Source organism: Cyprinodon tularosa, unplaced genomic scaffold (assembly GCF_016077235.1).
Source record: "Cyprinodon tularosa strain WSP-4 unplaced genomic scaffold, ASM1607723v1 ctg131, whole genome shotgun sequence".
NCBI classification, from domain to species: domain Eukaryota; kingdom Metazoa; phylum Chordata; class Actinopteri; order Cyprinodontiformes; family Cyprinodontidae; genus Cyprinodon; species Cyprinodon tularosa.
In genome coordinates this window covers 71311-84893 of record NW_024038126.1, presented here as the reverse complement: position 1 = coordinate 84893, position 13583 = coordinate 71311, and the positions used below count along the sequence as shown (strand labels likewise).

The following is a 13583-nucleotide window of genomic DNA, read 5'->3' as shown; positions in this document are numbered from 1 at the left end:
AACTTTGTTTCTGTTGCATGACTGCAGTGCAGTGGGATTCAGCTGGTGTATTAATGGAGATCAGAGGCATGGTCATTGATAAACATCACTATAACTTTACAAAAGCAAACTTCTGGTTATCTAGTACCTGGGTCAGGTTGGAGCAAGTCTTGCTGCTGTTCAAGCATCAAGCTGTACTGACTGGTTTTGGTGCAACAGCACCAACTGTGTCCCTGATTCAGCAGAGGTGTTTGAGTAGCACTATTGCTGAGAAATAACATTCTCAGTGTCTACGGTAATCCAGTATGTTAACCGTCTGGGCTGACAGAACCAGCCAACATTAGTCTCTGTAACATCCAGAGGTTATTGAAACCTACTGATTAGCAAACACTCAAAAGAATGAATTAAGTGAAAAATATTATTGATTTTAGCAGTGAGTGAGTTTAAGGTTTCCATGCATCTGTAGGACAGAATTTAATGAAAACCTACACAACTTCCACCAGGAAGATTTCCACTAGGGGATTCTTTTCACTTTCACCCATCCTTAATAAACTGTTATGTTTCTTTTAACAATAAAAAAGATCTAGAATTAGTGTATTTAAATCATGTTGTTAAGGAATGTAATATAGCATTCACACTTAATGTTTTATATGAGAGTTATTTTGCTTTTTGCTTCTAATATTTTTGTGATGATTTTATTTTATTGTAATGTATCCACTAATAAAAAGTGACAAAATGCTTTGTTTGGTTTTTATGTCAAAATCGTTTTGTCAATTTATTTTGTCATATAAGTCTTTTAGAATGAATTTCAAACCTCTATAATAAAAAGAATAGCAGGAAAAATACTTTGAATCATTTTTTCATTATTTTTTATTATTTATTTATTTTAATTTCAGGTTGTTTGCATTGCCTGATAACCAAACATGCATATGTTTAATCCTTAAACATATGCATGTTTGATTATCAGGCAAAACCTAAACTGTAACATAATTACTACAATATTTCAATATAATTGACCAAGATTGTTCAAAACACTGTCAGTCTGTTCATCACCTAAATCAGAGATGAACAAAACTGTCAGTCAACCAGTGATAATTGTATGAATCACAATCAAATTATACCATACAAGTAACTTGAATTCTTTCTGCTTAAATCTATGAAAACTGCAACGTTCATAGATTAGGTCTGAAAGTCAGTGTTTTTCAAAACAAAATCTGTAATTACACTCATTCTTAGTTTTACTATCATTGCATAGGAATGTATGACCAGATGTACAAGAGGACTAAAATGCAGCCAGCGGTCAGTCTCTGGTTTTGCCTGCAGCAATGCTAATTTTGTTCCAGCCCCCTGCTGCTCGGTTCAGCACAGCCAAAGGAAAGAATGACTCCAGTTGAGCTGCAGGATCAGAGGGGAGGAGAATCTGGCCTTCTACTTTCTGTTTTTCAGCTCAGAGACACATCAGCTTCTTAGCTGCTACCTATTATTTTCTCTCAATAACACATCACTGATAAAGACTTTATTAAAAGAGTTTAAGTAAATAATTATAACTGATCCATACTGGACCAATTGAAATCAATTATATTTTCAATACCGATAACTTACATGGCATACAGGCATTTTATATAAACGTTTAATGTGATTAACTTACTCTTATCCAGATATTGAGGTCAAAAAGAGATTTTTTTTTTATAAACCTCACTTTATACCAAATTATCTTAATGGCTTTTTATTCCATACTGAAATATCATGAGTGTTCCTGATCATGATAGTGCAAGTGACATTAGTTAGGCCTCAAAATGACTCAAACAGAAGAGGAAGATAAACACCCAAAGCTTTAATAAATGTAAAAATAAATACAAAAAAAGCATCACATTTTTTCTTTACTATTAAACTATTAGTAAAATAGATTTTGAAGCACCTTTGAAATGATTAAACAAATTATTTTGAGGGTTGCGTTTGATAAATAATGGCAGTCTAATGCCTTCTGGTGGTCACAGTGGATTACTGCAGAGGTACGTTTCAGATGTTACTCTTAATACCATCATTTAATAGAAATCAATTGTCACCACAGCATAAAATTCATACCAACCAATGATTGATCATAAATACACAAAAAGATGGTATAGAATTGTAAGTTATTCTTGCAATAAAGTTATGAACTGGAAAAAGAAAGCAATGATTTTGAGAACATATTGTCTTCGGATTTTTTTTCAATATGACAAACAGATTATATAACATAATATAACACTTGTATAACATATTTAAGTGGCAAGACAATTTGAATTTCTAGTAAATAATGCCTTTATAAAGGCAAGTTAGTTTAACCCAGTTATACAGACATAAGTCCTTTCTATCCTTGTTATTAAAATTATGCAGTCTGGTTCAGTTTGTTAAGCCAGTTTTTACAAGTAATTTTTTTCCCATCAGAAACTGAACTCAAATCAACTTAGTCGTTAACTTTGCTGTATACCGAGCATGCAAATGGCAACGGTGGGAAGCAAAACTCCCAAGATTTCTTCTCAGTTATTGTTTTTTTTTTATCTGAGAAAATGCTACAGCAGCAACTATTTTCATGACAGCTTCACAGCGGCTGAAATATTACAACAAAGCAGTTACCTTCCTTTTTCACTGGCCCTGAAAGATGTCTCTTTGATTGATGGCTGCACAATGGTATCAAAGGTGAGCCGGGCTTTCACTCTGTGCCATCAATATATATCATAGTCTTTTAAGTGTCTGTAAGTGTTGTCGTGCTACAATAATGTTGCAGAAATACCAATTGCAGTAGGTATTGCATCTCTGCTCTCTCCATTAACAGGCTCAGGACAATCTTAAAGCCTAGAATTCTTCAGATGTCATATTCTCCTCGTCTTTATTGTAAGTTTTATTTGGTAACAGGTATGATTTAGATAAGCCATTCTTCAAAACGTAAATTAAAAAAATGTATCTAAGTAAAAGTAAGGATTTTAAAACACTTTACCTAAAAAATACTAACACTTGAAAAATGTAGTCTTTAACAATCTAAGAGCAAAAATGAATTAGTAAATTTTCCCCGTCAGTGACTACTATGTTTTTTTCACTGTGGGGGTGTTACCTCTCCAATTATTATTAAGCAAATTATAAGATTTGAATTATTAAAAAATTTTTTTTGGTTAAGTTAATAATGCAATAAATACATTACGTGTTTCTTTAACTAAACTTATTCTGTTTAAGGTCAAAGCATCATGGTTTCCTCCTGATTCTTTCAGTTAATGAGCTCAGTTAGGGGAAAAGCATAAAAATAAATCACTCAACACTACTGACAAATACAGTATCACATTACATCTTCAAAAGAATTAACATGACAGTTTGTAACTTGGAAAACCTTTCATTGAAATTACATTTTTTTTTTTTTTTTTTTTTTTACATTTTTACAATATTATATCATTATATTGCATAAACAGGATCATTTTTGGTGCAAATATTAAAAATACAGTTTTTCTAGTTCAGAAAGGTAACTTCCATGCTTTTTAACAAAGATGGCCGCATTGTGATGTGACTCTTACTGAAGATAACTCTCACATTTTAGGAGATACTGATTTATGCTCACACCTAATAGATTAGTTTGTAATGAAATTATAAGTTGATTTTAAATTTATTAATATGGATGTCCCAATCTGTTGTTGATATCTTTTTTTTTTTAAAGTGGTTTTACCATTTTCATCCACCTGTCATTAGTTTTTAATATTTCATTGATTCATTTGGTATTTATAGTTTTACTATGTACTATAATGTAGAAAAAACAAAATCCCATTTGTTTACATAAAAATAATGATAATAAAACTGGTATTTATATGTAAGTTCTGGTATTCCTCTTCAGTAAAATATTGTTGGGTGATTTATTTCTCAAATGTCCATAATATTCATGTGTACAAACATTTTAATATAAAATCCATATTAGTTCATTTATATTCCTTAAGTTCCTACATTTCCTTCAAGTACAAATACACCAGACCTCTGTGTATTCCTCTACATACAATTATACATTTTGTACCTTCAATCCTGTTAATAGTGAAAAACTTTAATCCAATTTGATTCAATCTTATTAATTGTTATATAATGCTATTTCCCATCAAATATAATCTTGAGGTACTCAGAAAGTTGTTGTTTTTTTTATTCAGAAGCAAGAAATCAAGTCAAACCAATCAAGTGGATAGATTCCAGTTTAACCTAGTTTTAATACAGTGCCGTCATATTCAACTAATGACTTCAATTCTATACCAGAAGGACCACCAGTACTTAAATTACAGTGATGATGAAAAGAGTTTGACCCTGTTTGACTTTTCCTTTTTTACACTTGTCACACTTCAGTGTTTTACAACATCAAACATGTTGATATATTAGTGAAAACACAGATAAATATCACGTTTATAATATAATCAACAAAAAATTATTTTCTCAAGTGACATGATGCTTCCGTAGATAAACTGAACTTAGAGGAAACAATCTAAATCAACATGTCCCTAACTGCATAGATCACACTTGCTGATTTTTACCTGTGTTTAAAAACAACTAGATATTTTAATTGAATCTCTGAATTATAACTGAAAAATGTTCTAGAGTATTTTCATTTAACATTATTATGTTATGCAGGAGCTGATTCTAAACAAAAATCCATTGTAAAAGTAACAATATGACTATATTCTGTGTTGAAAAGGCTGTTGGATTAGAATGGGTTAAGGCTTCTTTATATAGAGGAAAAGCCACGGAAAAAGAATTTTAGGTTAAGTGAAGCAAGAGTCATTTTACTTAGAGATCAATTATTTTGAAAGGAATAAACGGAAGCATCTGTCTTTCTAGTTTCTGTCCTTTTTGCTGCTCAGGTCTACAGAGCCGAACTGGACCCAATTACGCACCGGTGACGGTCACATCCACAAACGCCTGGACTCTCCAGGCAGAAAGAGGGAGGCAGCAGCTTTTTTGGGGAAGCATGTGAACAAGAATTTTTTTTTATTTGTTTTGTTTTAGTAAGGTGCAAACAGAGATCCGACTGGATCTTCGGGAAAAATTTGAATTTTTACCCAGGAAATTATTATTTTTTTTTTAAACAGCGTGGCATGGTTTCACCTGGCAACTGACTACGTGCCCTGAATGAAGAGGATGCGTTAAACTGGATGTTGTTGTTAAAGACATAGCTGTGATTAAAAACAATGACAACCGCTGTCAACACCTGTCTCCGAACGTGAAGAGGGTTCCTCTCTCTGTGAGGTACAAAGGAAGAAAAATGCGACGTTTTAGAGCTTCTGCTTCGGGTCATTTGAATCTCCAAAGCCCCTGAGTCAGGAATTTATCCTTCACCCCCCCTCCTTTCAGATATAGACTTGTTGTCTTCTGCAACGCAGCGAGGAGGATGCTGTTTGCCCTTCATGTGATTGTCATGTCTTCGGCTTTTTTCAATCCCAGCTTCGCCTTCAGCTCCCACTTTGATGCAGGTAGGAATCAAACTGGGGCATTAATAAGGGCGTCAGTCAATCCGCTCCAGGCGGTTAATGCGTTACACTGATGGATCTCATCTCATTATTCCAAATGAATGCAATGCATTTGTCATTTGCACCCAGTTGTGTATATATATATATATATATATATATATATATATATATATATATATATATATATATATATATATATATATATATATATATATATATATATATATATATATATATATACTGTTAGGCCCCAAAAGCTTGGTGACAAGAGGGTTAAAAGTTGAATCAGCATTAAATGTGCATAGTCCCACACATGCAATGCAGTGTGTATGTATTTGTTCAGTGCGTGTCTAATGCAGCGTTCTGTATGGAATGACGTTTAAAGTTTAACTGTCTGAGGTCAATGCTTCAGGCTGTCCTTTGGATTCAGTATTCAATCATCACCATGGAGTCAGCCGGAAGGGATCCTCAGCCAAAATGAATCCAGGGGATGCTGCAATGCTTTCCGACTGGTCATCAGGTAGCTCAGCTCTCTTACAGGCTGCAAAGGGCTCAGGCTGAATAACTGCGCACATGTAAACTGGACAAAAGAGAATCCTTGGACTGGACGCAGTGTGCTGTGCATACAAATGACAGTGACCCCACTGGCTCTCACGTTTCAAGCTTGATCTGTCCTTCCAATACTATCCTCTCTGAGGGATCTCTGATCCCATTTTGTCCAATGATTCCTTCCCTCCTCTACCAGAATTGTCCACTTTGGTATCTTTTGTCATCATATGGGCTGTTAAAATATTGAATATTGAATCATTCAAGAAATAGAAATAAGAATTAGCTGTTACATAAATGAACTTTCAATCCAAACAAATGCTAATCTTAAAAGGTTGTTTTTTTAGGTTTCAAATTACAAGGTGTGGATGCTGAACCCTATTTCTGAAAACAGACCCACGTTAAACAGACCTACCACATAAGCAGTCCTCAATTGAATTATGGATAAAACAGCAGCTAACTATGACTCTCCTGGGTTGTCTTTAATTTAATTTAGCCAGCGTTGTCTTCCTGAGTGAGTTCATGGCTTTGGATAAATTCCAGCCAGGATAAGAAGCATTTCTTTTCACTCAGATGACAGTGGAAAAATTTATGCTAGATTTGGTGAGGGAGTTGGATAGCCACAGGGCTTGGATATGCATCTAAATTCTGAACTAATGATCCCGATTTCTAAAAAGAGCAGCACCTCAGTAGACCGGAGACTGTGTATTGTGTTTGAACTTAAAATCAATATTACCAAGGAGATGAAGGGGGTGTGTGTCAGACAGCCAACCCCTTCTGTACAAAGAGGACAGGGAAATGCCCATTCTCTATAAGGGGTTGGACAATTTTTAGAGGAAATCTTTTTCTAGCTGGGCTAAAACTGCTAATTCTACACCTTTTCTGAATAAGAAAGTGTCTCTGGAATTTAACCGTGTTGTACAGCCGTGCATTTTTTTAAAATTTCACATTAACTCAAGGTTGATCAGACATCAAAGCTCGCATTTAAACAGCTCTTGAACTTTTACACCCCTTTCGCTAACCTCTACAGCTGCAGTACGTCCCTGTGCCCCTGGCTGTGTGAGAGCATAGCTTGCTCTACAGTACCTCTGCACATTAGTTCAAGATTGTGGAAAAGAAATGTAAAGAAAAAGTTCCTCTTTACATTTGGAGGCATTATGTAAGGGATGCACAAACACAGTGTGAGGACACCAGATTTCCTGACTTTATTTGTCGACACAGGATAGAAATGGGATTTTATGCATGTGGCAGTTTGGCACTTGCCCCAGCCAGCACCTGGCATGCTATTACTTCAGCACCATGGAGAGCTCATAACATAAATTGAGATCACACTATGAAGAAAATAAACGTGGATTGGTTTTACCATCAAGGCAAACAGACAGCAGATTGACCTGGAAAGGAACTGTGTTATAGGAGCCGGCAATGCAGCACCGTGGGAGTTTTTCTTTCCGCACTGTCCTGCAATGCCTGGAGATGGCAGTGGTGTCATATATGGAATTTAGATTGATGCAAACAAGAAATAATAGATGCATGGTTCATGTCGCTTATTCTGCATGCATGGGGGGGCAGGGCCTGTCCCTAGGTTTAGCAAAATGGAAACACCACAGGTTTTAACCAAGGAGCTTGCAACATTGAAGGGGAAACTACATGAGAAGCTCCTCCTACTGGCTCGGTCAGCACAAGCCATTGCATCCACCACTGACTGATTATTCATCTATCCATGTGTAACATGGAGCACTTCGGTTGCATAAGCCTGCCTCTGGGGAGAAGTGGGATAAGAATGAAGTGAATTTAACCAGTCAGTGGAACACTTCAATGTGTCCTCCCTGTGCTGGCAATGTAATAATGTGGTGTTAGTCGTTTGTTTTTAGTGCAGCAGATGTTGGACAGTTGGAATTCCTTCTGATCAAGATGATGCACACTGTTTTCTTTTTTTAAGAACTCAATTCTTTGTTGTTCCACATGCTTTATGTTTTTTGAAACCTAAAAAAAGCCTTTTTATATCACAATGCTTAATGGTTCGTGTGGGTGCATTTTTGTTGAATCTACTGTATGACAGCTTTGATGATTAAAAATTGTCTCAAAAACCATCCAGTGGTTGAAAAGGCAGGGTATTTGGAATTGCACCAGCATCTAATACCAGATATCTATATTGATAAATATTTATATTGTATAGATTCATTAGTCTAGTGGTTTTTAACCTTGGTCCCAACTGCCCTGACTACAAATGGGTGAATCACAGGTCCTCTGTAGCCCTTGATGTCTGCTGATGAGATTCAATTATTTGATTTAGGTGTTCTGAAGCAGAGAAACTTCTAAAATGTGCAGGAAAGTGGGTCCTGAGCACAGAGATCACTGCATTAGATACTTACTTTGATACTTCTTGCTGTCTGCTGACATTCAAATAATGCGCACTTTCATCTGGTTTGGTCTGCCGCGGTTTCCGTAGGCTCGTGAACTTGCAGGCGCGCGCTTTTAGGAAATCCTTTACACTACTATTTAGGCTCTAAAACATTCTAAATGACTTCGTTTCGAGTAAATTATGGACGCTACCCACTCAGGACACTTGGATTACATTGGATGAGCAGTATGGAGGAATATTGACACGTTTTTTGTGGACTTTTATGGACATTTCTGCCTCGGGCGCTATGGACCTCGATTATTTGAATGTCAGCAGACAGCAAGAAGCCTCCCAGATCTCCAGATGCATTTGAGATATCAAAAAAGTACTCCAGAGTGTTGTTCAGCATGGGGGTGAGTAGAAAATGAAGGCTAATCATGTTTTGGGTGTACTATTCCTTTAATGCTAGTTTTGATGATTGAATGATTGAATATCGGGACCAAATTGAATTGTGGAGCTCAGTGATAAGGGGTGAAGGAATCCCAAGTTTCTTCATTATCAGAGTTGAGTTTGGTCTTTTTTGTTAATATTTGTATTGCCTTCTTTTTGGCAGCCCTTTACAGATTCCTTAAGGGGTTTAGGTCAATCAAAGTGATACCATGAGAATTACAAGAGCAGTTACACACAAAGAACACCACAGTTGTTGCATAAGTCCTGGACACATTTGTGTGGTGCTACTTGAAGGACTGCCTCTATGCCCGTACCATATTCCATATGCTTTTCTTCTCCAAATTCTGAAATGGGTTTTTCATGACAGTTTTTTAAGTCTAAAGTTGTCTACCTTGCTCATCTACCTATTAGTCTACCTACCTATTTACCTACATTCCTCATGACTCTACAAAGGTAATAGAGTGGATAACACATACAATCTCCTTTTTTAACAGAAAAGTTAATAACAGGAAAAAAACAATCATGAAAAATTAAAACAATCATGACAAAAATAAACACATATCACTCATTATTTAACATCTCTATGATGTAAATTATTGATGTAATCCACTTTCTATTCATTTTGTAAAGTACCGGTATTACTCTAGACCTTTCTGTATTATCTGGATTTTAACTTATCCCTACAAAAGCACAAACATGGGCATCTTCACATTTAAATCTAGACTGTTGTGGTTAGCTTCACAAGAAACTGACTAAAATATTATCTTGGGTTCAATTCCAGTGCATATTTGCAGAAATAGTTTTATCATCTGTGGTGAAATGAGCCCTGGGATGTCAATTCAGAGCCCTGGTCTGTCAGATCTATAGGAAATGCTGATTACGGAAGCAAAATGTGTATTGCTTTACTATTAGACCTACAGTGACATTATTCTGATGTCATATAAATAATATTTAAAACGCAAAGTTATAACTTTCAAAACCAGTAATATCATTTATAAGAGATGCGTTCAAACTTAAATCTCAATAGGCATTAGCTTTCACTCTAAACTCAGTTTTCATTTTCAGAACCATGACCAAAGGAGTGGAGATATAATTAGATCTATCCCTAAGGAGCAAAAAGAATTGCTTCTCATTATTGATTAGTGCTAAGCAAATAACAACATAAACTGGCTAATTTATGCTGATGTTAACTGCTGTTTGAATCAGGAGATTAAATGAGATTTATGGAAAGCAATAATTCATTATGTGTTATCAGTTAATGAAAGTGAATAATGAGGCAATTCTTTACTGGCTGCTGTTACAAGAGTGGTTGTTCATATTGAAAGCACAAATATATTTGAAAAAAGACTTAATATTCAAACGAGTTTTATATTTTTGTGTTTTCTCATTTTAAACTAAAATCAACACTAATTTATAAAGCTGTACAATATTGGTCAAACCATTATAATTATGTATTCTGTATGTATTGCCCGCTTTGATGGCTTCTCTTCAATCTCATCAGTAAAAAAAACTCTCAAAGTAATGATGCTTTCTTTTTTTGCTATTGCTTTTAGGTAAAATTATTTCCAGTGTTTTGTGTGAAGTGATATGAACAGTCTGATGGTAGCTTTTTGAGCTGCTTTTTTACCATAAAAGGGTAATAAAGCACAGAAAGAAACTGAACAGATATTCTTAGCCTAACCCTTTGTTTTCACCAGAATGCTTCCCTTTACATGTACATTACAGTTCTTCTGATGCTTTTTCCCTGTGGTTCTCCAGAGGTCTCCCTCCCATTTAATGACAGTTATCATAGCTGTCTGCGGGTAGGACATCCCTCTGCCATCTGCACTCATTTAGAAAGTGCCTGAGACTGGCAGAGAGGAAGTATGCTGGAGGAGAATGCCATATCCTACCATTAATCATGTCATACTGGTCCCCTTGGTCACTGAGTGCCTCATGAGTGAGATACCTCTGAACATTTCTGTGTCTGAGGCTTTGATGTCAGAGAACAGTGCTTTTACCCTACTTCTTTCTATGTTTTGCTCATTTATTTTTCCAGTAAGTACAACGTTACTCTACCATCTTTCTGAACATCTTTATGCTCCTCACAGTCTTTTAGCAAAGCACTGTGGCTAATCTGAGCATCAACAACTTTATATACAGTATATTGTGGTATTGTTTGCCCAGTTAAGGCAGATGAAACAACACGTTTGCCCCTCACTTTTCTAAAATAAAAGCTGGCTTCTTAGTTTCTTAATCTCACTCTAAGGCACTTATAGACATTGAGCCTCATGCAAGAACCCTTAAAATCAGCAAAGTTTTTCTTAAATCGTTTGTATGAGTGATTTAGGAGAAAATGTCACATTCAAAATTTTTCTCCTATTTGTAATCCTCTCTCAGCTACAAACAAATTTTACAGGTGCTCCAGACTTGATGGAGTCTTATGCAATCAGTCAGGTGTTATCCAAACCAAATTTTTTACTAAATTACTACAGTTTTACGTAGAAGCAAGTATCTGTTTTATTAGGCTACATAATTATTAATTCTGCAACTTTGCAATTATAAAGTAAATTTTATTACAGTGCCGTAGGACTAGTTTTCCCTGCAACTGGAGGGTTGTCAGTTCAAGTTCCGGCTCTGGCTTTCAGTGACATTGTGTCCTTGGGCAAGACACTTCAGCTGCATTGCCTACTGATGGTGGTCGGAGGGTCTGGTGGCGCCAGTGTACGGCAGCCAGTCAGTGAGCCCCAGGCCAGTGGTGGCTACACTGTAGCTTGCCACCATCAGTCCCTGAGTGTGTGCATGATTGGATGAATGACTGAATGTAGTGTAAACTGTTTGGTCAAGTCCTCTGACTTCAAATAGTGTTATATAAGTTCAGGCCATTTACCATGTTTTTCCTATGCTTTGCATGAGAGAGATGAAGAGTGCAATGAAGATTGCAGGGGTGCTCTGGAGACCTAGCCTTTTCAAAGGAGAATAAAACTAGATTTTGTAGAATCCTATTTTCTGTTGGTTGACAGTGAACACCTAGTAAGCATTCACATCATATATGTTGCATCTCTTGCTTCCATCAGTAGTTTTCATTGACTGTTTTCGGATCAAATTATTTTTCTTTTATTATTTTCTATCTTTTCTTTTTACTTTTGTGCTATGGAATTTACAGCTCTTGTGACTTTTTCCCCATTGCTTGACTTTTACTAGTCTTTGTTAGGTTTCTGGTTCTGTTATGATTTTCCTTTTAGTATTCAGTCTTCTTGGTTTTCCATTTTTTGTCCTCTGCTGCCCTCTTGTGTCCTCTTTCCCTTGCTCTGTTTTTTGTTCTGCCCTCACCTGTTTTCAATTCCCTCGTTAGCCCTCTCTTTGTCTCTGTCCCCTTTAAAACCCCTCCCTCTTCCGTTCCTGTTTGCTGGATCCTCATCAAAACGTCTGTCTGTTTACCTCGTCTTTCCCTGGCTCCTAGAGTTTGGTTTCCCCTGATGTCTCCTTGGTTCTGGTTAGTGTTATTTTGTTGGATCTTTGATTCCTGCCTCCGTATCTGTAAACTTCAATAAACCCACCAAAATTCATCTCTGCCAACTTGCCTCTGCTTTTGGGTCCTCAACCCAACACCGCTTCATGACAGTCTTTTCTTTCGGCTGCTCCGCACTCAGTCAGCAGAACCTCAATCCCTGATACAGTAAAGTTTTTCATCTTTGTTTGTCATGCATCTTATGTGAATTGACACCTTCTGATAAGCATAGAAAGTTTTACCCCTAAATCAGTGGTTTCCAACCCTGGCCCTCAGGGACCCCTGCCTTACATGTTATACATATGTCTGTTATCTGCAATCAAGTGCTAGAGAAGCCTGTTGATCATTCATCCTGTTCTGGTGTGAAGCAACAAGGGACAATGATAGACGAGGAACAGGGATGGGAACCACTGCCGTATATGAAATTATTGGGACAGTAATTATTGCAAATTCACATGTCTCGGGAACTTACGCACATGTGGACTTCATCAGGTTTATTATGATCACTTACTGAAGTTAAGAACATTTTATTTAATATTATGTGGAACACTCCTAGGAAGCCACAGTAGAAAAAAATGCTAGAAAGAAAGAAGAAAGTAAAAAGAAGTGTACGGCAAGAATACGAAAATTGCTACATGAAGCCCTCTGATGCCTTTTCCACTGCTTTGCAAAGGTACTGATCCAATTGATCTTGTTTCCATTTAGTCATACAGTATTACCACTTTGAAGAAAATTATTTTGATAGAATGTTATGTCATGTAGCCCCTCATTAGTTAGTTAGGCAGACAGTCAGTTAGTTTGCTGTTAAAGCATGACAAACTAGAAAGGTTGAATCCTTCTAAAAACCCTGTAGATTAATTTAATTGTTTGGCCAAATAATTTGGTATTACAGTTTTATGGAAAATAAAAAGTTCTCTATTTTCATTCTTTACAGGAAGCACCATCTTTCTTTGTTGTCCATCTGTTTACCCTGCAGCCTCCCCCTAATTGTCAGCCTGAAATGTGAAGGTGGTAGGGTGACTCCATTGCTCCTGCCCTCCTCCCAGCCAAGAAATTACTCATCTCTTTCTCTCAGTCCTGGAGAAAGCATTTTAATAAAGCTGGAATGAACCAAGCTTTAAGTGCTTTATTTTCATTTCTCTTTGCAGCTGGTACGATAATGTGCACTTCTCAAATATTTATGGAGGAACCCGTCACTGTGTTCACAGATCCCAAGTGAGATGGAAAGGAGAGAGCGAGTCAGGGAGAGAGGCAGATAGATTTAAATGTCACTTTTATGAAAATGTTTCCTCTAGGTTTCCCCTGGACCACC

At 36.4% G+C, this 13583-nt stretch overlaps 1 protein-coding gene across 2 annotated transcripts in view; it reads left to right on the top strand.

The window, feature by feature from the left end:
* The first annotated feature begins 4867 nt into the window (after positions 1-4867).
* aatka (apoptosis-associated tyrosine kinase a) overlaps positions 4868-13583 on the top strand; it is a 41826-nt gene continuing 33110 nt past the window's right edge. The window contains exon 1 of one of the 2 annotated variants that reach the window (XM_038277399.1): positions 4868-5447. In XM_038277399.1, the coding sequence (XP_038133327.1) occupies positions 5366-5447 (82 nt within the window). In that variant the 5' untranslated portion in view covers positions 4868-5365. The remainder of the gene's footprint in view (positions 5448-13583) is intronic. The other variant, XM_038277401.1, reaches the window with a different exon arrangement.